The following is a 25,445-nucleotide window of genomic DNA, read 5'->3' on the forward strand; positions in this document are numbered from 1 at the left end:
GTGTCTATCTTTTATTTAATTTATTTTAAAGATGAAGATAAGGCAAACAGAGTTAAGTGACTTGCCCAGGTTCACATAGCTAAAAAGTATCTGATGTCAGATTTAAACTCAGAAAGATAAGCTTTTCTAGACTGGCATTCTATCCACTCTGCCACCTTACTGTACCATAAATTCTATCTAGACTAGGCTTAAGTTAGCTAATGAGACTGTCTTTCTGACTCCTAGAATATAGTTTCACATTGTATGTGTTAGTCCCTAGAAGAAGCATATCTAATATACCTAACATCTGGGATTCCAGGATCTTGGCTTAATCAACCTGCTTTATTAAAACAAAGCAGGTACTTTCCTAACTCTTCACTGTCATTACTTTGTTCTCTCCTTGAAAGAACAATTGTCTCTTTAAAAGCAGAAGAGTGGAACTCCTGAAAAGTCAGATCTAGAAGGAAAAAGCCCTATCAGTTTTAATGGTATAGGATCTTTCATATTAGCTGGGACAAGATGGTACCTTAAACATCATGTAGTCTAACCCATCCTCTGAGATCAGAGAACAAAGATGACTTATCCAAAATCACACATAAATAAGTAGCAGAGCTCAAATTTGAACCTGGGTCCTCTAGCTTTTTCTATGGTACCACACTGGCTCTCATGCATGGTGTAGTGCATTCCAGCATATAGCCAGGGATAGATCTCCAAGGAGGAATTTTTCAGGAAAAATTTGCTTGACTTGGGAATTGAGAGGCAGGAACAATTGTTTAAAAAGCCAGAGTGAGTCAGGGAAATGACCAATGAACAAAGGAGGATGAAGACCTGTGAAATCATGACAAATTCTCAAAGGAGAGATTTTCAAAATGGGAAGCTAAATGAAGATGAAAGCTGCAATATATACAAATAATTCGGGGAAAAATAACCTGGTGTGACAGATAGAGAGTGGGCCTTTAAAGCAAGAGAGCTGCTATAGAATTGTGTTTGTTTAAGGTCTGCTAAATCTTTAGATTGATTTATTCATCCATCCATCTGTCTACCCATTCAGCACTTATTTATTGAGCATCTAAGACATATTTCTCCAGACCTAAGTTTTCTGATATGCAAAATGAAGTTTTTTTCTAGATCAGTGATTCTTAATCTGTAGTTCACAGACCACCAACATATCCATGGATATATTTCAGGGGAACTATGAATTAGGAAGGAAAAATAATTCCATCTTTATATTCCACTAATTTCTCATTGAAATTTAACCTTCCCTTTAGTTAGTTAGTTATTGAGAAGGGATCCATAGGCTTCGCCAGACTGCCAAGGGGATCCAGGATATAAAAAAGTGTAGATGATTTCTAAAGAGTTTCTCAGTCTCTGATTTCATGATTTTGTAGCATAGCATTTCCTCTCCTGTCACTGTTTTTGCAAAGGTTCTTATTTTTATTAGACAAATTTTCAGTTCCTATCTACAACTTATAGATTATTCTCTGGGAGTAGTCCTTCCAAAGTCCTTCTTTCAGAGGAAATGGAAACAAAGACTGAGCTGTATTTTTCATGCCTTAAATGACTAGGAGAAAAGGAATTATCATACCAAACAGTTTACATTTTAAATCACCTTCAATGATAGTAATTTTTTTTTGGTTTTTCTTTTTTACTAGCCTATAAAACATTATCTTTACCCTTTTGATACTTTCTAGGACAAGAGAGATGGATCATCCAATTCCAGAGAGAATCAGCACTTGATGAAGTACAAGTTTTGTAAGGCTTATGTTTAATTTGTGTCAATGCATATTGTATTAATTTACTTTCTTCTCCCCAAGTCTGACTATTCTAAACTGGCAATAAGTTTATGGAATGATTCTAATTTTCAGAACTAACATCATGGATATGACTGTAAAAGAATTAAATAACAATTTCTAGAATAAACACACCAAAAGTGATAATAATGACAACAGACATTTATATGGCAGCTTAAGGATCACAGAGACCTTTATATACGTCATCTTACAGAAGCTTTACAACTTCTCTGTTAGGTAGATACTTAAGTATTGAAGGTAAAGCCATGTCATCTTTGCCTCAGTGTCCTTGAATGACTTTGATAAGAAGAAGAAACTGAGGCCTCAAGAAATTTCATGACTTTCACAGGGTCACAGAGCTAGGAAATATCACAGAAAGGATTTAATGGTGGGTGTCCTCAACTCCTTATCTAACATGGCAATCACTGCACCATATGCACCTGTCAAACCAAGATTGTCAGATTATGCTCCTTCCACCTCCCTTTCCCTAGGAATTAAAAATATTGACTTAAAATATATATATACATATATATATATATATATATATATATATATATATTTCATAAAAAATAAAAAGCAAAAGCAGCCTATTCAATGATCACACTCAACAATGGGTATAACACTTCACATACATAGTCCAATATCTCCAACAAAAGGAAGGAGAGGCAGTTTCTCAAATCTGGGGTCATGGTTGGTTATTATGATAGCATAATACTCAGTGCATCTTCTTTTCCAGTTATATTCTCTTCTTTCTAATGACATCCTAACGACATTTTGTAATGACACAAATTCTCATAGGTAGTACGCTGCTCCCCACTCTCAAGTTCCATGTATCTCTTTGTTGCCCCTTGAAAATTTTAATGACATATACAAGAAATACCTTGGAAAGGTTTGAAATTTATAGGCATCCTGTAAATGCTTCTAGTTGGCTAATCAAGAGGAGATTCTATGGTTGGTTGTAAAGCCATTTAAAAGGCCTCTTAGTTTTAGCTATGTCATCTTTGCCTCGGTGCCCCTGACTGACCTTGGCCAGCAGTAAAAAAAGGAGCTGAGTCCACAACTTTGTGAGTATATCTTTCCAGACTTCAATTTTGTAGTCAACACAGCATCAGTTCCCTGAGGAGCAAGGAGTAACCCTTGGGAATGCCCTTTGAGACTTTAGCTCAGGAGCAAATACATCTTGCAGTCATACTGACCATATCTAGACATGAACTTAGTAGGACTGATGCTGTATAGAAACTGAGCTCTATTTTGTTAGGTTTATTGCCTTAGAGACTGTGGTTAGAGAGAGAATTGTGTACCCTGAATGTTGGTGAAAATGTTTGTAATTTGTTTTTGCTATATCTTAGAAATAAATGTCACTTTGTAAAAGCCAATCAATATTAAATAATGAAATGGAAGTGGTTAGTAACCACAAAAAATGAAAAGAAGAGCCTGTGGGAATTTGAGCCACTACATAGAAAAGAGATACTGCAAGACCTATGTGTCCCTTAGAATCTGGATAGATAGATGTAGCAGCCTGACCTCAAGAGAATGGGACTAGAGCATCCCTCTTACATAAGAGGGACTCATACATTTATTAACTCCTTAATGCTAAACACTGGGGATACAAAGAAAGGCCTTCAAGAATCATATTATAAGGGAGGGAGAAAAGATGTAAATAATCAGGTATATGTTCCTGTAGAGTGTTAGCTTTTCCTGAAGCATTCCTGTAGAGGATGGGGCTCTTTTTGAAGTATAGCTATCATCCACTAAAGACCTACCAGCTTTCAGCTTCTTAACTTAAAAGGTTTCCTGGAAGACCAAAATGTCCCTCTTAGGCTCACAAGTCAAACACCTATGCTCAGGAAAGAAACTCAAAGCAGCAGCAGTGAGGGCTCTGGATTCCATTCTCAAGTACCCCTAACCTAGCACAGGAGGAGGTTTGTCCATTTCTGCCACCAGGAAGAGGCTTTAAAGAGTTCTAACTTGCTAATAGGAAGAAATAGGAGGACAGAGAATAGATAGAAGGTAGGCCTTTTTAAAGTTTGAATCAATTGCTTTTCCTTTTCAGTGGCCAATAAAGGGAGTGATTTATTATGGCAAATCATAAACCCTTTAGCAATGAGTCACACATATCCTTAGAAGTTGGTTTGGTAATTCCTAGAGGACATCCTAGAGGATGTTCTTTCCAATCCTGTTCTCACACATCTTCTAACAGCCTTTCCCAAAGTCAAAGGTTTTATGCCCTGAAGCCTGATATAATCTATCTTTCCTAAGAACCCCTGTCTTTTTAGTATTTGTTATCTATATCAACTTTTATCTTGAATGAAATTTTTTATTTCTTAAATCTTTTTTATTATTATTTCTTAAATCTTAAATGAAAAATTTTCAGAAACTCAATATTCTTTCATCATTATCATAATATTTTTATAGTTCCTACTATGTGCCACATACTGTGCTAATTTGTTTTACAAATATTACCTCATTTGATCTTTACAACAATTCTGGAGATAGTACCCTCATTTTATATTTGAGGAAACTGAGGCAGACAGGTTAAGTTATTTGTCAGGATCACACAGCTAGTAAATATTCGGGGTCCCATTTGAACTCAGGTCTTCCTGACTCGAGGCTCAGAGTTCTCTCCATGGTGCCCCGCTGCCTTGGTCAAAGTCTTCCACTTTCAGGTATATTCTCACAAACCTATCATGTCCTCCTTCAGTTCCTGTCAGAACCCTTATCTTCCCTCAAGCTTCATAATTGCCAGTGCTCTTTCCCTCCTCAAATGCCTTGTGTCTACTTATCTGGTATACTAGTGGTCATCAAGAGGTGTGGATGCAAGAGATGTGAAAGCCAAATCTAGTGTCATAACTGGTTGAGTGGACTTTAAATTGCATGGTATTGTTAAATCTGAAGAACCTCCCAATTGTCCCATCTTGTGATGTGATTTTGATACTCCAGCTTTCAGGTTGAAGTATTTCCTCTGGCCATCTTCTGTACCTGGGATGCTTTCCCTCCTAGGCATTAATTGCAGACTTTCCTGGCTTTCTTTAGGTCCCAGTTGAAGTTCATATTCTACATGAAGCCTTCCTGGACTTCTTCCCTAGGCCTTCTTAATTCTAGTGCCTTCCCTCTGTTGATTATTTCCTATTTATTTTATACATACCTTGCTTTTTATATATTTATTTGCACATTGTCTTCTTCACTACACTGTAAGATTCTTGAAGGTATGGACTGTCTTTTGCATTTTTGTTGCCTCAGTACTTAGTACAGTACCTGGCACATGCTAAGTGCTTAATAAATATTTGTTGATTAAATGATACTGTGCTAAGGACAAAAGAAAGCTTAGAACTACTGGTGGATATGTTATATCTCCCAAGGAAAATACTAGTCTTTTTCATTTTTTGTTTTGTTTCTTCAGAACCTAATACATCCTAGGTCACCTAGTGATCTATGTACAAGTAGGTATTTAATAAATGCTTTTTGAAATAAATGTTTTGATACAAAACATTAACAAATGTTTTGATACAAAACATTAGCAAATGTTTTGACTGAAGTAGTAGGGCTGGGACTTCTGACCCAGATCTGACTCCAAGTCCAGCAGTTCTAAACTATATAAAAGACTGATGAAAACTGAATCTGCATGTGCATTTCAAAGAAAAAAATAGAAAAGTTGTTTTTAAAAACAACATATAATGTATATTAACTGTGTCCAGTTATTTTGAGTGATCAGCAAGGATTTTAGTAAACACAGTATACAAAAATATTTTCTGTAGCAAAATCTGATACTCATTTATAAAAATCAGAAAAAGCTGTGTATTCCCATATATTACCCTGAATAAAAATTGCTTGTTTCAGGTCAATTCAACATTCAATTGTTGAGTTTCTTTTCCTTTTCCATGCCTCTTCTCCCTTGGGGGAAAAACAAACATACAACCATTTACCAATGATATTAATAGTCCCATAATATTATAATTTTTAGCAAGTACTTTTTTAGAAATACTGGTCTCTATCATATGAATCATCTTATATTAATATTCCACAAGCCAATAAATAACTCAGAAAATAAGATGCTGAGTCTTCTTCTTCAGGAGGAGTCAAAAGTTCATAGAAGGGATCATAGATCTAGAATACAAAGGAAATTTCAGAGATCATCTAGTCTCACCACCCTGTTTTACAGAGAAGAAAATTGATGCCCAATAAAGTGATTTGCCCAAGACTACACAGATAGCAAGTTTTTGGGGTGAATTTTAACTCAGGAAGTTTCTTTCTAGAGCCTGTGCTCCTGTTTCACACATAAGAGGGAATATTATTAAAATGCTGGAAAGAAAATCACTCCCTGTCTCCGTCTTTGTCTCTGTCTCTCCTTCTCCCCAATCTCTGTCTATCTTTCTCTCTCTTACTCTTTTTTTTTCATCTCTTTCTTTCCTCTATAACAAAATAAGTATTTTATAGAAAAAAAGCAAATAGAGCAATAAAACAAGGCTGAGTGTTAACAAAAAGTCATCTCCTGAGGACTTTTGCATGAATAAAGCATCAGAGTTTGAATCCCATAACTGCTGTGTTCAATTCACTATTATTTGTTTTCTTTCATTTCTAATGGAGTTTTGGTTAAATTTATGAGGATATCTGAACTGTAAGCAGGAAGTAACTTATTCCAATCCTATGCTTTTGCTTCCACATATCTTGGCAGCTGATTTTGTCACTGATGACCAAAGGATTTTATTGACTCTTTTCTTATTCCCAATGAGGTTTCTAGGAAGGCAAAGTTCATTTTTTCCCTAGAGAATACTCGTCAGACTATAATAGATAGTAGTTATCGAATCCTAATATTAATCTTCTTGTTCCTTACCATTATTTATTTTGAGAACAGAGGAGGTCACCTAGGGATACAATGAACTACCTTAGACTGAATTGTCATCAAGGTCCTTTCTAGGCTCAGTTGTCTATCTCTTTTGCTGATATTAAAGAGGACACTTGATATTCCTTAAATCTGGACAAATTACATGAAAAAAATTAGGATTTAACTTCAGATTAGATGAAAGTAAAGTCAACAAATAGGAACTAGAATAGGTAATTTCTGATTCCTTTATTTCAGGGGATTTATTTGAATCTTTTTTCAGGGGTTCAAAACTCACCAACACTTCAGATCTTGCAATAGTAATAATATATGTATTAAAATTCCCTAGAGAATTCCCATCAGACTATTAATGCCAGATATAATTTTATCTGGCATTTACATAAGGATTTAAGGTTTGGGAAATAATACAAATATCTCTTTTTGTCTTTACAATAGCCCTGGTAGGTAGGTGCTGTTACATAGATAAGGAAATGGAGGCACAAATTGGGTAAGTAATTGGCCAGGCTCACATAGCAGCAAATGTCTGAGGCTGAATTTGAATCTAGTTCTTCCTGCATGTAGGTCAAGAATGTGATAGAGCCAGCTCTAATTGGCTGAGGAGAGCCCATTTTTAAGTTATCAGTGTGAGCATTTACACTTGGAAAAAGCAGAAAATGCTACAAATCTAGGCTTTATTGTTTTATTAATTGTCTAGACTTAAGAAGATGATAGAAGAGAGATTAAATTTTAAAGTGTGTCCTGTCTTCATAGTTTTATTTTTTTCTTCAGATTGCTGGTTTTTCACCATTTACTGGACATATTTTCCTCAAATCCCATATTCTATCCAGTGTAGCTTTTAATTACATGTACAGTAATATTTGCATATTTATTATTTTGTATAATTTATATAGAGCATTAATGCTTGCAAAGCATTATACATATTGTATCTCATTGGTCTTCACAACAATCTCTTAAGTTAATTGCTTCAATTATTATTGTCTCCGTTTATAGATAATGCAACAGATTGTAATCTGTTTGGTGATTTGTCTGTGGTAATTTCAAAGAGATGGACTTCAAACCCAGATTTTTCCTGATACTACATCCAGTGAATTTCCCTCTAAATTATGCTGTTGTTATTCACATTTTTATAGCACTTTAAGCCTGGAAGCTTCTTTACTCTACATCTTCAGGTAAGGAAAGATTCCACATCAATCAATTTTCTAGAGGCAAAGCTTATGTCTTCAAGTGCCAACATCTTTTTAAGAATTTATTCATTGTGGCAGCAAAGATTTTTTTAAATATAGGACACTCCTCTTTGCCTTCTTAAATAGATCACATTGACTATAACTTAGCCTTCATAATTCAGGGCCATCTCGGGTTACCCATTATGTACTGTGATGTTTTCATAAACTATTGTCTTATATAGGACTGTTTGCCCCTATATTATATATATAAGTCCCAGATGTCCTTCTGAGTTCTTGTGCCTTTTTAAAAAGGGAGATTTATCTAATGAGTAAATTAGACTTGCATTTAAAATAAGAATAAATAGGTTATGAGTAAGTTTACTTCTCAAGAAACTCTCCTATGAGTAGAATCTGCTATCTCTATTTTGCTTACTTAAAGGGCCTCTTTAAATTTTTTTTTTCTTGTTTCTTAGTTTCCCATTGAGTATGGGATGGCTAAGTTTGTTAGAGAAATAAGGTCCAGGTTTGAAGTCTGTGGTTTTTAATAAAGCTATTTTTAGTCACTATAATCCTACTGCCTGGTACTTACACCTGGAAGGTTCCATAAAAACTGAAATGAGTATAGACCAAACTATTTGTTATGCAAATCTCCCATATGTATTGAGGGCACAAAGTGTTAGGAATTATGGGAGGGGAGAAACTTATTTCTTCTTCATACTCCCATCACCTCCTTAGGCTTTCAATACAGCTTCTTACTATTTTTTAGAAACCCTAAGCCTCACTGGGGTACAATCCAGCAGAGTATTTTCAGGGCAGTTTTGGAGCAGAGAGAGGGAGTACTCCAATCCCCTAAAATGTCCATATGTGTTATAAAATCCATGCGGCCTTAGGCTCTGAGTGTGAATGAATGGTTCAGGCATAATTTGTCAGTTTCCCAGCCTTCCTGGTTAGTCTATTATATCCAGCCTTTTCCTAATCAGTCACTAATCAGTCAACTAGCATTTATTAAACAGTTCCTTACTGTGTGTCAGGCTCTATGCTAAACCCTGAGAACATAAAGAAAAGCAAAATAATCCTTGTTTTCAAAGGACTTATTTAGAGAATACTTTCAATTTCAAGAAAGTTCTATTTTAAAATGAAAAAGCATGTTTATATTTGACTAATTCTGTATTACCCAATATTAAAGGCAAAGTAGTTTTCTTATAGATATTTGAGAGCATTATTATGATCTCAACGCTAAGGCTAACTTTAATTTTTTTAGCAAAAAAAGAGAAAAAAATATATGCAGAGTGTATTTCACATAATGAGAAAATGAAAATGCTTCAGCCAAATGAAGATATAACCTGGCACTAGTCAGGCAGAAAGGAAAGGAAAGCAATCATCAGATATAGGTTTAAATTGATTCCCTACCTCCTAAAAATGATAGCTAATAAATATAATAAGCCTTATTTACTATATATTTTGAAATTGCTATGTAGGCTTTTTAAAAAAATCAAATATAATAATAATGACTTACATGTGTGTAGAGAACTGCATTTTCACTCACATTTGATCCTTACAAATATGTGAGGTAAGAAGAACAGGTAAAATTATCTCTCTTTTCCAGGTGAGTAAATTGAGGCTCAAGTTTAATTACTTGGCTAGAAGTGGTATAAGGCACTAGAACCTTTAGGCTAAAATGATGAGAGATATCATTAACCTAGAACAAATAGCACAGTGACCTAGAAAGTGTGAGTTTGAAGCAGAGAGCCATTGTCTATTTCCTAGAGCCTCAGACTAATCGTTTTCTAGCCTAAAAATCAGGATAAGGGTCATGCTAACACCCCTCCTGCTTCTTAGAAGCTGCCAGCATTCTAGGTCCGTGCCTGGTAGCACTGACCAATGTTACATTGAGGTTCAGTCCCATGCTGTTTAGCATTGAAAAGTAGCTTCACCCCCTTGAGTGTTTGTCCCCTAGTTATCTCACCCCATTACTTTCATAGTAAGTGGTGGCATGTGAATAGAATTTAAAGTCTTATTCTTTCAAAATTCTATTATTTCTGGGTCTAGTCAAAAGTTCTGTGTTAGGAACTAAAGATACAAAAAACAAAAATGATAAAATCTTTTCTCTTAAAGAGTTTGTAATCTTATAGAAAAAAGTCACAGTCTTAGAAATAAGTATGCTATAAGGCATTCAATAGGAGCAAAGGAGAGAGACAGAAGGTAAGGAGGGAAAAAAGAACATTTATATATTTAAATTAAATTAAATATTTAAAAAAAGAACATTTATATAGCCCTACTATGTGCTGATATTGTGTTAACTGCTTAACAAATATTTAATTTGATATAGATAATGGATTTGGAGAAAATTTGAGGAGTGGGAATTACTTTCAACTGGAAAGATCAGGGAAGACTTCATGTAAGAGATAGTGCCTGAGCTATATTTTATAAGCAGAGAATTTCAGTATGCAGAGAGAAAGAGGGATAGCCTAGGCAAAAACATAGAGATGAGGGAATGTGAGAGAAAATGGGGAAACAGCATGTATGTTTATGTGTATGTGTGTGTGTGTGCGTGCAAGAGAGAGAGAGAGACAGAGACAGAGACAGAGACAGAGAGAGAGACAGAGAGACAGAGAGAGAGAGAGAGGGAGAGAGAGAGAGGGAAAGAGGGAGAGAGAAAGAGAGACAGAGAGAGACAGAGAGACAGAGAGACAGACAGAGAGAGAGAGAGAGAGAGAGAGAGAGAGACAGAGACAGAGACAGAGAGAGAGAGAGAGAGAGAGAGAGAGAGAGAGAGAGAGAGAGAAATAAGGACAGAAAGAAATTAATCAGGAAGAAAGATTATGGCAAACCTTAAATTCAAGTCTAAGGACTTTGTATCTTATCTAGTAGCAAATAAGGACCCATTAAAAATTTTTGAACAATGGAGTGCCATAGTCAGATCTATTCACTGGAGAAGGGGAAGAATAGAGCTAAGGAGGCTACTTAGAATAAAATGACATTCAATTTCGCAACACAGGAATCAAGGGGTTATCTATGCCTGATTTGGAACATTGGAAGTTTAGGGATGAGGATAGCATGTTTTCAGAATGGACTGAAATCATCTCACTATTTAAAAAGAAAAATAGAATTACTTTAAAAGCTTATGTCTTTGGAAAATTCCTTTGTTTTTTATGTCTTCAAATGGAAGGAAAAATACCATTGCACTTTCTTCTCTAAGCACTGAGCATACCTGGAATGCTTTCCTCCTTCCCTCCCTCCAGTTAAATCCCCATCCCCACCCACTCTGTGGAACTGCATTTTCCTTACTTTTTCTGCTTTTTCTTCAGGAAGACCAAGGTCAGTGTCACAAGCAAAACGATTATTGACACACATCCCACGATGATTCCCACTATAAGTTCTGTAAAAGGAAAGAAAGCATGACCAGTAGAAGATGGCATAAACTTGACTACTTTTTGGTCTTTCAGAGGTTGACTGGTCCTGGCTTCCTGAGGGAGCAGCTTTTGCTACTGCTGTTTCCCAGTTCTCAGATTGCAAATAAGCAAGCCTCCCAGATTCAGAAGCATTGTGGGAATGGTTGGTCTAAATTAGCAAGAAATGATATAAAGTTTCTTTTTAAAAATGAAATTGTAGTATTTTCAAAGCATATTTTACAATGATTCAAATTTGGCTAATGAAGCATCATTTTACAAAGGTCTTGTAACCTATGTTAATGAATAGCCTATTTTGACCCCAGTTTTCTGAGTTCCATTTCCATCTTTATGATATGAGGGGAGAAGATGAAAGTAAATGATATCTAAGGTACTTCTGAATTCCAATGCCCAAGATATGTTTGTAATTTGCATACTCATAGCTTTATTTCAATAGTTATCTGAAGCATCTGAATTGGATCTCTGTTTCTTTTCAGCTCTGGATGCTATAACCTTTGAACTGAGAGAGACCTTAGAAGTCATCAATACAACTACTTGGATTTCAAAGAGAGAGGTGATTATAATATATAATGGCAAGAATATTGAATTCTGAGCCACAGAAGCAGAGTTGAAAAGGACCATAGATACCATCTTGTCTAATCCATACCTAGATAAGAACCTCTAATACATCAGAGCAGACAAGTGTTCTTTGCTTGAAAGCCTCTGGTAAATGGAACTCTACAACTTCCCAGGAGCCCATTCTGCTTTGGATTTCAGTTTGTTAAGGTATCTTTATATCAAATCTAAATTTACCTCTTTCTGCCTTCCATCCACTTCTCCAACTTTTGCCAAACCAAACAAGTCAACATATGTCTTTCCAAAACATTTCTTGTTCCTTTGTTCAATACTAATTTAATTTGAACTTGTGATCTATTGTCTCCCTCATTGCTCTCCTCCAGGATGCGTTCTAGCTCATCAACATTCTTCCTAAAATATGATACCTAGAATTGAGCTCAAAATCCCAAATGTGGTCTGACCAGAGAAGAATCCAGCCAGATTATCACTTCCCTAAGGCTGACAATACAGCTTTTTCATGCAATTTAAGATCTCATTAGCTTTTTTTTAGCTCATCAGATCAATCCTGTGATTATGATGATCTGCTTTTTTTTATTTGTTGACATTAAACAAAGCATATACCTGAAGTCTTTGGGCAGTGAACCATTTCTAATTCAATAGTTTAATCATGGGTTCTTCTGATACTAAACTAGAACAAAAATCCTTCACCAAAATAATATCTAAATAATTTTACAGTTTGTGTAGCCTGGATGTTTTTCTTCAGTAAAAATGTTTACCTTTTGAATGATCTGTTAATATACCATACCATACAATAGACCATATCTCCAGATTTTCTTTCTTTTTTTCTACTTCAAAGCTTTCCTCTTCAATTTTTCTTTCCTTCAATTCAATCTCTGGTCTTTTTATTATTTTCTCAAATTTCTAGAATTTTCTCCTTTATAAGTCCATTTCCTTAGCCTTGAGTTTTTCTGCTTTCCTGTACAACCTCATCAGAGGGCAATTGTTTTTTAAGATATTTTTCTAGATGAAAGGAATGTGATTTGTCTAAAATCAATCTGTGAGTCAGTGGCAGAGGGGAAACTTGAACCCAGGCCTTCTGGCTCCAAGTCAATCAGATTGAACTGATAATTAATCTTTAAACAGATTTAACAGATTAATCTTTTGAACTGATTGTGAGGCACATTCAAAGTTAATTCTTCTTTGTCTCCCTTTCCTCAGTCCTCATTTCTCAATTCTTAAGAGTTCTTAGCCCACCAACTCCATTTCAACTCTTATTTTTAAATACATCATACTTCTCTCCCCCAGGTTTCATACTGCATTTTTTATTATTCCTTAAAAAACTTTTCCCTCCCCCAAAAATGAGAGTAAGTAATAACAATATGACACATTTCACCTTTGTCTGTCTTTATCTTGCCTTTTGGCCATCCTTTGTTCTCTGAGAGTTAGTTACTGATGGGGGGAAAAGAAGGAAATTAAAAAACTATACTTCCTTACCAATGTTAATTTCTTCATCCTCATCCCAGAACAGGCCGTTGTCAGCTGAAAGCACAGACAAATACAGGTTAGTTTGGGTGACCTCCCAAATTTTTGTTTGCTTTCTCCTTTGGGGACACATGCTTTATATGAGGAAAGACAAAAAAAGTCTGAGATTCTTGAGTCTAGGAAGATGGAGGCTAAAGATCAGAACTGAAACATTTAGGCAGTAGGGTACAGAAGAAAGACTGCTGAATATGTGATCCAGAGAATGTAATGCTAGTGTTTGGCTCTGTTACCCACTACCTTGTATGACTGTGCAAAAGTCATTTTATCTTTAAGAAGCCTTAGTTTTGTCACCTGTAGATAAAGGGGTTGGACTAGATCTGTGGTGTTAAACACAAATGGAAGTGAAGGCCACTAACCCATATATAAGGATCCCTATGGACTATATATTGACTTAGTTTTAAAATGTAATATTATTTGATTGTATTTTTGGTTTTTTTGTTAAATATTTCCCAATTACATTTTAATCTGGCTCAAGTACTATTTGGAAATATATGTTTGGCATCTCTGGATTTCATAATCTGCTAAGGTCCTGTGAATGGTCAAACTAGAGTGAACCTAGCTAGACTTGTTCAGAAGAAAAACTTGTTGAAACTTGTATCATAAAAGGAAGTAATTCTGTTTGTGGCAGCCCTCTTTGTAGTGGCCAGAAACTGGAAACTGAGTGGATGCAATTGGAGATTGGCTGAATAAATTGTGGTATATGAATGTTATGGAATATTATTGTTCTGTAAGAAATGACCAGCAGGATGATTTCAGAAAGGCCTGGAGAGACTTACATGAACTGATGCTGAGTGAAATGAGCAGGACCAGGAGATCGTTGTATACTTCAACAACAGTACTACATGATGATCAATTCTGATGGACGAGGCCATTTTCAACAATGAGATGAACCAAATCAGTTCCAGTAGAGCAGTAATGAACTGAACCAGCTACACCCAGTGGGAGAACTCTGGGAGATGACTATGAACCACTATATAGAATTCCCAATCTCTCTATTTTTGTCCTCCTGCATTTTTTATTTCCTTTATAGGCTAATTGTACACTATTTCAAAGCAAAATAACTATGGACATATATACATATATTATATTTAACATATACTTTAACATATTTAAGATGCATTGGTCTGCCTGCCATCTAGGGGAAGGGATGGGAGGAAGGAGGGGAAAAGTTGGAACAAAAGGTTTTGCAATTGTCAATGCTGAAAAATTACCCATGCATATATCTTGTAAATAAAAAGCTATAATTAAAAAAAAAGAAAAAAAAAAAAAGAAGAAGAAGTAATTCCCACTCCACATACCCCACTGCAGAAAAAAAACCTTATGGAACTAATTATTCACAAGAGGTGAGAAATGTAAAAAAAAAAAAAAAAAAATCAACAAACATAATACATTTACAATGTACAAGATACTTTGTTAGATCTAGGGATACAAAGATCCAAAAACCACAACACAGTCTGTGAATTCCAAAAGGGTTTGGCCCATTTATCAATGAAAATCATAAATGATTCCTAAAAGAAATTGTGATGGAGTTCAAAAAGGATTTTTGGGGCCCTCTAACAGTCTAGACTTCTGTTGGAACAATATCCTGACCTGGAAGGACTGGGTAAGTGGTGGGTAGGACACTGATTGGGCTTCCCACATCAAAACTCTTTCCATCGAAATCCATCTACTCAGATGCCAACATGATATTCCTAAAGTTCAGGATGACTTTACTCCAACATTTAATAAATTCTAATGGCTCCCTGTTACCTCCAGGATCAAATAGAGAATCTTCATTGGCATTTAAAAACCTTCAAATCCTGACCCTATTTTACCTTTCCATTCTTCTTACAGTTGATTTCTTTTCACATTCCTTATGCTCTGGCTACACTTGCCTATTTACCTAGATTAATCATAGGCCACCTGACATTTCCTGACTTAGCTCTTTTGCACTAGCTATCTTTCAAGCCTGCAGTGCCTAACCTCTACCCCCATTGCCATCCTCCTTGCTTCCTTGGCCACCTTCCTACCTTCTGCAAAGGAGTTTCCTGCTCTCTCAACCCCTATCCCCCCCCCCCCCCCCCAATTGCTAGAACTTTCTTTCTGAGATTATTTTCCATTGACACTGTTATACACACACACACACACACACACACACACACACACACACACACACACACACACCCCTATTATAATAATTAGCTTGTTTTAAGCCTACAGAGAACATAATGACACCTAATGTCCACATGGTTGTTTCTTCTGCTGCTTTATGGAGTTTTAGGTGAAAAGTGGTAAATATAACCACTCTGAGTATCTAGTTAGGAAAATTCCTAACTTTTAGGAAGAACATGAGCCCTCTGCCTACATTAACATTTATTTTATCTTGAATTAATCCCTAGACTCTTTATGGTTGAGGTAACATTCAAGTTACTGATGCTTTTTGTTTTTTATATCTTTTGATATAATTATATTAGAGTATTTCTGTTTATACTCAAACATAAAAGAATATTTTTGATAGATATCAGGAAGGTAAGGTATAGAAAAAGCAGACCTCCCCCTCCCCCACCTGTATTTCTCTCAGTCTTTGAATTGGTTGGGTGCCCTGGTGGAATCATCCCAAGTATTCTGTTTTCAGATACTTTTAGAGCTAATGAATCTTCCTTGGATATCTCCTTTTTCTGCATAGCTCGGTCTTACCTTGTCTTTCTTTTTTTCATTGGTTGCCCCAAGGCTACTGGTTCTTGGCTCAGCTTTGTATAATCCTGTTCCTTCCTCTCCACTTCTAGTTCTTAGAATCTGTATCTGGTTCTGATTCATTGCCTTCCTTTTCTACAAATACTTTAGGGCCTAATGAACCTTAATACAGAGAAGGGGAAGGCACGGGAAGGCAAATCGTCACAAATTGATGCAAAGTGAAATAAACAGAATTAGAAAAAAACATTATATCCATAGTTTATACAATATAAATGTAAAACAATGTAAAACGACAGTAAATAATTGTCTTTATCAGTCAGCAGGTCTTTATTAATTTCCACAGTTATCCCTTCCACTTCTCGACTTTCTCTGTTTCTTTGGTGTAGTTTCAATTTGTCAGGAGTTGGCATGAGAAATTAAATTGGGAGAGGGGTTTTATAAAGCCACAGATGACATGCAAAGGACAGCAAGTGATACAGAGCCTATGACCAAATAATTAGCCCAAATTTTACAATAAAATACTATAAACACCCCCTAAAAGAAAAAGAAAAAAAAATTAGACTTCATTAGTACAAAAAAATTTTACTTGGATTTTTCAGATCACAGGGACCTATACCTCTAATCCCTGATATGTGAAAGGGATACTGTATTATGTTTCAGGTACTGGAAATATAAATATAGAAAATAATCCCTGTCCCCAAAGGAACAAAATCATCAAAAATCCAAATAAATTATAATGAAGGGGTAAGGAGAGAAAAGGATAAAGATTTGCTAAGTGCCCACTATGTGTCTGGCTCTATGCTAAGCACTTATTAAATATTATTTTATTCTTTGGAGCCAATTTCCACTCGAAAGAAAGAATATGAGAAAATATGCCCTTTCCCAAACTTCTTTGTGGAAATAAAGACACTATGTTATGTTATGGGACTGGTTTTCTTTCTCTTTTGTATATTTATAGGAGATGTGAGAAATACATTGGGAAATGTAGATGACATAAAATTAAAAGATATCAATAAAATTTATTTTAAAAAGAATAGGTACAAGAAGTGAGTAGGACATTTCTGAAAGGGATAATGACATGAACAAAGGTATGGAAGTGGGGCTGCACAAAATATGTTCAGGGGAACAAAGAGTTATGAGGGGTTTTTAAAATTTTCATCTATCTTACACAATTAACTGGGCTGTTTAATTTATTCTAATTACGAGATTTTCACATTCTCACATGGGCACTGGGCCAAGAATTACCCAGAATGGTTGTTAATCCTTTTCTACATGAATATGTAAATTTTTATATCTTCATTGGCAGTTATTCAAGAGGCATCCAATTGTATCTATCCAAGAGGCATAATGTGTGTGTGCATATATGTGTGTATATATGGAAATATATATGTGTGTGCATAGTTATTATAATTCAATATACATTTGTATATTTAGATATATCACACACCATAACTCAGGCACATAACCTACTTATTTGTGAATAACACCATGGAATAAGGGTTTCTTATCTATAGTGATTTCCAGGAGAAGGAATATATTTTATAGGCCCATAAAATACTGTTGTGAGACTCTGCCCTTCACTCCCTGATTCCCTTTGTTCTGACTTTGGTTTAGCTAAAGCTATAGGCAAGAAAAAGAGACAGTGAGTACTAGAGAAGAAAAATCAGATAGGCTCATTTATTATTGAAAAATTTCTGAATTTTCAAGAATAGTGTAGTTTTGAAAGTACTTAAATATATATTTGATTTGGAAAGACCTATTATTTTAGAAAAAGCTAATGACCTTTTAGAATTAAGAAGAAATAAAAGATTTCTTGAATTAAATATAGTAGAAGTTTTATTGAGGAGATAACATGACATGGATGAATGGGTACTGAATCTGGATTTGAGGCCAGTTTTCAAAAACCTACCTGTGAGACTTATTGGTGCATTGATCACAGGCAAGTCACTTAATGTTAATAACTAGCAAGTTCATAGTGTTTTAAACTTACAAAACAAAACACTTTACATATCTTATCACAAGGTTAAATAAGCCCTACTATTATCCTCATTTTACATATAAGGAAACTGAAGCTGAGAGATATAAAATGACTTGCCCATGGTCATATAGTCAGTAAAAGACTTGGGCAAAATTTAAATTCAGAACTTAAAAACTTCAAACCTAACACTCTAATTGCACTATCTAGTGTCTTAGAGAATCATTTTCCTTATCTGTTAAATGGAGATGACTCATTACTACCTGACTCACAGTGTTATTAAAACTTATAAATGTGAACTACATTTATGACAGGGTTTGTAATCATATGAGTTTAGACATTGGATCACATCCTGTGCCTTTAAATGTAACTATATATGGCAAAAAGCTCTCCCCAACATGGTTAGGCTATTGGGTGGGGTGAAGTTCTATCATCCACACCAGTAGCAATTTCTTGTTTTTTTTAAATTTCAGATGAATTTGAAGAGATTCCACTTTAGATAAAAAGAACAACTTCAATAAGTAACAATGAGATTTCTCGGATGACAAGTTATTTAAAAACGTATGCTCTATTTATATTTTAATACATAATACCAATAGCTGATGTTTATTTAGCCCTTTTTTTTGAGGTACAAATTCCCAAAATATATGGCAATGAATATTTTGAGGAGTATAGAAGATGTGTGTGTGTGTGTGTGTGTGTGTGTGTGTGTGTGTGTGTGTGTGTGTGTGTGTGAAAGAGAGAACTCAACAGAGACAAAGAAAGAGGAAGAGAAACGTAGAAACACAGAGAGAGAAAGCGAGAAAGACAGAAAAAGATTGTTTTGTGGAATGTTCTGGGAAGGAGAAGGAAGATGGAAGAGACAGGGACACAAAGTTGGAAAAGAGCAGATTTATGCTCTATTTTAAGGGAGAGAAACATGAGGTAACTTGCTTCCTCCTCAGAACTTGTAGTCAAAAAAGACTAGTAACTACAAGTGGTAGCCCCCCTCTATTACAGACTGAAACTGGCTCAGGATGCTCCTCAGAGATAATTTTCTTTCCTCCAGGACTGAGCAGAGGAGTGGGCACCAAGGACTGCACCATCTGGTATTTGAGGAGAAAGTCTCTTCCTGCTCCTGGCAGGCAGAATGTCATTGGCTAGATTACTCTTTTTTTGATGACCAATTCTTCCTCCCCATTTAGAGTTTAGTTTACTTCCTTCTTCTGTTTTATTCCTCCTTGATACATTAAAAGAAAAAAAATCCACTTAGCAAACTCTCTTAGGTATATAATTATTTGAGGAGTGCTGGAGATGGAATGGGAAGATAAAGCTGGTCTGGCATAAATGCAATACTCATCCAATGCTCTGTTTGGGAAATAGCCTCTAAGGCTGAAGAAGCTGGGCTAAAAGATGGTCTAGGGAAGGGAATTCACCCCCAGGACCAGAACTCCTAGGTTTTTAACTTGGCACAAGATAGAAGCAGGAGAAATATAACCAAAGAAAAAGGTAACTGAAACAGTGACCTAAACAGTCATGTAATCATACACTCCTTGACAGAACATGAATGACTGATAACTATACAGATGCACTGACTGGCAACAAATTACCCAGTAATATAATAATCCTTTATTCTGCTCTGGGCTCCACTCCGGATTTTCTGGTCTTCTTTCTTCACTGTTTCCTACCAGTTTTCTCACCCTAGGAGATCCTAGGGTGTCTCCTTCTGTCCCTGTATCTCCTTCTTCTGATCAGTTCCTTCTGGAACTTCCATTTTAAGGAAGGACCCAGGCCAGCCATGGCTATTCCTTCATTCCTATTCAGGCTCAATTACTGATTCTCTGGACTTTTTTTCTCCACCAAGGCCCTCCCAACCCAACAAGGTATCTCCAGTTCCTTTTTTAGGTTCTGTCTTTCCTCATAATGACCAAACACCCCTGGATCAAAGGGTATGCGCAATTTGATAACGTTTTGGGCATAGTTCCAAATTGCTCTCCAGAATGGTTGGATCTATTCACAGTTCCATGAAAAATGTATCAGTGTCCCAGTTTTCCATATCCCCTCCAATATTGGTCATTATGGTTTCCTGTCGTCTTTGCCAATCTGACAGGTGTAAAGCGGTATCTCAGAGTTGTCTTAATTTGCATTTCTCTGATCAATAGTGATTTGGAACACCTTTTCATGAGGCTACAAATAGTTTCAATTTCTTCATCTGAAAATTGTTTGTTCGCATCCTTTGACCATTTATCAGTTGGAGAATGGCTTGAACTATTATAAATTTGAATCAACTCTCTATGTATTTTTAAAATGAGGCCTTTATCAGATCCTTTGGATGTAAAAATATTTTCCCAGTTTATTGCTTCCCTAACCCAGAAGGCTTTAAAGTAAAACATGTTTAATTGAATCAAATTGAAATGGAGAAATCCTCCAGTTTAGAATCTTCATAAAACAAATTTAGAAGGGGTATGGAGAAGCTGACAAGGGCCAAATTTTGCTGCTGTTGTTGTTTGGTCATTCAAGCAATATTAATCTGATTCTTTATGACCCCTTGAACCATAGCACACCAGGTCCTTTTGTCCTCTACCAATTCCCAAATCTGTCCAAGTTCATATTCATTGTTTTCATGACACTATCCATCTTATCCTGTGCTGTCCTCCTTTCCTTTTGCCTTCAGTCTTTCCCAAAATCATGTCTTTTCTAATGAGTCTCCATCTTCTCATGTCACCAAAGTGTTTAAGTTTCAACTTCAATATTTGATCATCCAGTGCATACTCTGAATTAATTTCTTTTAAGTATTGACTTATTTGATCTCCCTTTGCTATCCAGAGGACTCTCAAAAGTCCCTAGTCCTACAATTCAAAAGCATTGATTCTACAGCACTTAGCTTTTGCTTGTAGTTTAACTCTCACAGTCATACTTTACTACTAGAAAAACCATAGCTTTTGACTATACAGACCTATCTCAACAAGTTGATATCTCTGCTGTTTAGTGTGCTGTTCTGTTCAGATTTGCCAGAGCTTTCCTTTCAAGGAGCAAGCATGTTTTAATTTCATGGCTGCAGTCACTGTCTGTGGTAATCTTTTGAACCCCCCAAAATAAAAGCTGACACTATTTCCATTTCTTCTTCCTCTATTTGCCAGTAAGTGATGGGACCAGTTGCCAACATCTTTTCAAGCCTTGTAGAAGACATGGGGGAGGGGGTCAGAAGACGCAAAATGTTACTAAACATTTAGTTAGAGTAAATTCCATTTACCTAGAATTTCTCCATGTTTTTAAGTGTCTGGAACATTGCCATGTATCTGAGTGAGTGGGCATAGTAAATGTCAGCTGGGGAAGATGATGCATTTGCGTAATCAAGCTACATATGGCCATTCCAGCTGTAGTCTTTAAAATACCATTGGGGCAGCACATTATGTTACTTATCCCCTAGTAACAACAGTATTAAACTGAAAATATGTTTCAGAATAAAATTAACTTCTCGTGTCTTATTTAAATCAAATTTGTGGTAGTAGAATTTTTTTGGTTAGCTTTTTTTGGGTTGAGATAGGGCAGGGTGATACAAATGTAACAGCTTATATGCTTTTGCATGCCATCCAACTTTGGACCATGAGGCTAAACAGATTGCCCTCATTTAAAAAAATTAATAAGTAATGAAAAATTATTATTAAATATGAATATAACTATGTTCCTAAGTAGGTGTCTCTTTCCAGTCTCTATTCTTTCCCCAGCTAGGTAGTGCAGTACATAGCGGGTTCAGCCTGGAGTTAGAAATAGCTGGATTCAAATTTGACCTCAGACATTAGCTGTATGACTTCTGTTTCCTTCTGTATCCTCATCTGTAAAATAGGAAAAATAAAAGCAGCTACCTCCCAGGGTTATTGTGAGGATCCAATAAGATAATAATTATAAATCGCTTAGTGTCTAGATCATGGTAAGCATTATATAAATGTTAATTATTATTATTTTTAGCTTCCTTTTCTGAGTTATCTTCTCTCAGAATGTAAGCTTGCCTTTGTATTTCCAATGCTCAGCATTAATAATAGCGATTACTAACTAAACCCAAAACATTTTATAATTATTATTTCTCTTGTTCCTCCCAACCCTGGGAGGTAGGTAATATTATTATCTCCTTTTTTTTTTTTTTTTTTTTAAGATGAAATAACTGAGGTAAACAGGGCTAAGCGACTTGCCCAAGGCCACACAGCTAATAAGTGTCTGAAGTCAGATTTGACTCCAGGCCCAGCACTCTGTTCACTGCACATCCACTTAGCTACACTGGCATAGTGCCTGGTATATAGCAAGTATTTAATAAATGCTTTTTGACTTAACTTAACCATACCTGCATGCTAACTATCTTCTCACCATCCTACTTGCATACCATCTCTTCCTCTTCCCAGCTTTTCTATCACTTATTCTGGGAACCACAAGTATTCTCTAGCTCCCACTCTCCCATATGTACTTTTCATATGTGTGTGTGTGTGTACATATATATAGTTTGTATTTATAAAGTATTTGCTTATTACAATATTATTGAGAGATAGTCTTACTTTTAAATTTTCATTGCCAGTGTTTAGCAAAGGACTCAGCATATAGCAAATACTTCATAAACAGTTCTTCATGCATTTATTTATTCACAACAGCTTCTCAGTCACTCCCTCTTAAATCCCTATGAGGATTCCTTTTCCATCTCATTGTCATGCACTCTTTCTCCTGGGTCTCATTATTCCAGTCTTCCTCTTTCACTTTGCATTCTTTCTGAAAGGTTCTTCCAGATTCTTGTGTTTTCCTCTTATCTTCCTGTTTGTCATTTTGTTAGACCATTATTTCACATTACATCAATGCATGGGCGTGCATGCACACACACACACACACACACACACACACACACACACACACACACACACACACACATTTTTGGTCATTTAGATTTCTAGTTGTTTGGTTTTTTTAAATCATATATAAAACTGCTGTGAAAATCTTGGCACAACCTCTATTCTTGATAATGCTTTTATTGTATATTCCTAATAACAGAATTATTTGGTTAAAGGATGGAATTATTTTTATTTATAACTGTTACTGTTAGGGTCATAGATTTAAACCTGAAAGAAAAATTAGGGGCCATATAGGTTAATCTCCTGAGTAGCTATGTGGAGCAAAAAGGGTTCATGAGTTCAAATTCAGCCTCAGGCACTAGCTGTGTGATCCTGGCAAGTCACTTTACTCTTTTTGCCTCAGTTTCCTCATCTGTAAAATGGAGAAGGAAATGGCAAAGCACTCCAGTATCTTTGTCAAGAAAACCCCAGTTGAGGTCACAGAGAGTCAAATATTACTGAAACTACTCAATGATGACATACTCTTTTGGGGAAAAGAATGTTAAGGCAGTTGCTAACTTCATTTCATAAGATGTACAGATTCCTTAGAGTAAGAAGATTTAAGCCAGTCCTAGTCTTCTTCTTCTTCTTTTTTCTTCAGTGGTATTTTATTTTTTTCCAAATATATATATATAGTTTTCAACATTAATTTTTGTGTGTTTGTGTTCCAAATTTTTTTCCCTCTGTCCCTTACCTTCCCCCTCCCCAAGATAGCAAGCAATTTGATATAGGTTAAATATGAGCAATTCTTTTAAACATATTTCCATATTAGTCATCTTGTTCAAGAAAAATCAGACCAAAGGGGAAAAATCTTGAGAAAGAGAAAGGTTTGATCCACATTCTTTTTTTTCCCTTTTTAAAAAATTTTATTAATTTTATAATTATACAATTTTGACAGTATATATGCATGAGTAATTTTTTTTATAACATCATCCCTCATATTCATTTTTCCAGATTTTCCCCTCTCCCTCTATTCCTTCCCCTAGATGACAGGCAATCTCATACATTTTACATGTGTTACAGTATAATCTAGATATAATATATGTATATAAATCCAATTTTCTTGTTGCACGTAAAGTATTGGATTCCGAAGGTATAAGTAACTTGGGTAGATAGACAGTAGTGGTAATATTTTACATTCAATTCCCAGTGTTCCTTCTCTGTGTGTAGTTATTTCTGTCCATCATTGATCAGCTGGAAGTGAGTTGGAGCTTCTTTATGTTGAAGATTTCCACTTCCATCAGAATACATCCTCATACAGCATTGAAGTATACAGCGATCTTCTGGTTCTGCTCATTTCACTCAGCAAGCTTTGATCCACATTCAGTCTCCACAGGTATCTTTCTGGTTGCTAATGGCTTTTCTATTCCAAGTCTACTGGAATTGTTGAGAAAAGCCAAGTCCATGACAGTTGATCATCATATAGCCTTATTGCTATGCAGTGTTCTCTTGGTTCTGCTTACTTGCTTTTCTGAAACCAACCTACTCATCATTTCTTAGAGAACAGTAATATTCCATAACAGTGATATATCATAATTTAATCAGCCATTCCCCAATTGTTGGACATTCATTCAATTTCCAATCCCTTAACTTTTGCGTAAACGGCTGCTATAAACATTGTTTGCATAAGTGGGTTCTTTTCCCTTTTTTATTATGTCTTTGGGATACAAATCCAGTAGAGACACTGCTGGATCAAAGAGTATGCATAATTCTATAGTCTTTTGGACATAGTTACAAATTGTTCTCCATAATGGTTGGATCATTTCACAACTCCATCAAGAATGCATTAGTGTCCCAGTTTTCCCACATTCCCTCCAACATTTGTCACTATCTTTTCCTGTCATCTTAGCCAATCTGACAAGAGTGAAATAGTACCTCACAGAATTGTCTTTATTTACATTTCTCAAATCAATAGTGATTTAGGAATTTTTTTTCATAAGACTCAAAATGGCTTAAATTTCATCTGAAAAATGTTTGTTTATAACCTTTTGTCTATCAATTGGAGAATAACTTGCATTCTTATAAAATTGGTTCAGTTCTTCTATGTATTTTAGAAATGAGACCTTTATCTGAAACACTGGATGTAAAAATCGTTTTCCAGTTTTATGGTTCCCTTCTAATCTTGGCTACATTGGTTTTGTTGTGCAAGTACTTTTTTATTTAATGTGATAAAAATTATCCATTTTGCATCTCATAATGTTCCTTAATTCTTCTTTGGCCATAAATTCTCCCCTTCTCCACAGATCTGACAGGTATGCCTTGCTTTTCCAATTTGCTTATCCAGCTTTTCTACCACTCATTATCCCTCACTAAATTCTTTCTTTTCTACTGTGTAGCTCTCTAGTCTACAAGATAAGGGACATCTTTTAAAAAATTAAGCTTAAAATACATGCTTGTTCTTTTATTTTTCTAGTACTGTGGTTAGATTGGTGGGTGGCATAGTGTATTATACCAAAAGTCTGTAAGAAATGAGTCCCATTCTTTCTCTGACTCTTTTAAACTATGTAACTATGACCAAATAACCTAACCTTTCTGTGACAAGGATTTTTAACATTTTTTGTATCTTGGACCCCTCTGGCAATTAGATAAAACCAACAGACTGTTTTTCAGGATCATATTCTTAAATGCACAAAATAAAACACATAGATCCACAAAGGCTGCCAATTAC

General features: G+C 35.5%; 1 protein-coding gene and 1 long non-coding RNA gene across 8 annotated transcripts in view; one reads left to right on the forward strand and one right to left on the reverse strand.

The window, feature by feature from the left end:
- LOC141558133 (uncharacterized) overlaps positions 1-14,547 on the forward strand; it is a 33,213-nt gene extending 18,666 nt beyond the window's left edge. Inside the window, exons 4-8 of one of the 6 annotated variants that reach the window (XR_012486972.1) lie at positions 1,671-1,731; positions 7,600-7,778; positions 11,659-11,947; positions 13,261-13,298; positions 13,908-14,547. This is a non-coding gene — a long non-coding RNA (uncharacterized LOC141558133). Of the gene's footprint in view, positions 1-1,670; positions 1,732-7,599; positions 7,779-11,658 lie in introns of all 6 variants that reach the window. The other 5 variants (XR_012486973.1, XR_012486968.1, XR_012486971.1 and 2 more) reach the window with 5 other exon arrangements.
- LOC141558132 (inter-alpha-trypsin inhibitor-like) overlaps positions 5,515-25,445 on the reverse strand; it is a 98,805-nt gene continuing 78,874 nt past the window's right edge. For both annotated transcript variants that reach the window (XM_074294882.1, XM_074294881.1), the window contains exons 4-6: positions 13,232-13,276; positions 11,061-11,151; positions 5,515-5,660 (exon numbers count right to left, since the gene is read on the reverse strand). In XM_074294882.1, the coding sequence (XP_074150983.1) occupies positions 5,603-5,660; positions 11,061-11,151; positions 13,232-13,276 (194 nt within the window). In that variant the 3' untranslated portion in view covers positions 5,515-5,602. The remainder of the gene's footprint in view (positions 5,661-11,060; positions 11,152-13,231; positions 13,277-25,445) is intronic.

This window comes from Sminthopsis crassicaudata, chromosome 2 (genome assembly GCF_048593235.1).
Source record: "Sminthopsis crassicaudata isolate SCR6 chromosome 2, ASM4859323v1, whole genome shotgun sequence".
In the NCBI taxonomy this organism is placed as follows: domain Eukaryota; kingdom Metazoa; phylum Chordata; class Mammalia; order Dasyuromorphia; family Dasyuridae; genus Sminthopsis; species Sminthopsis crassicaudata.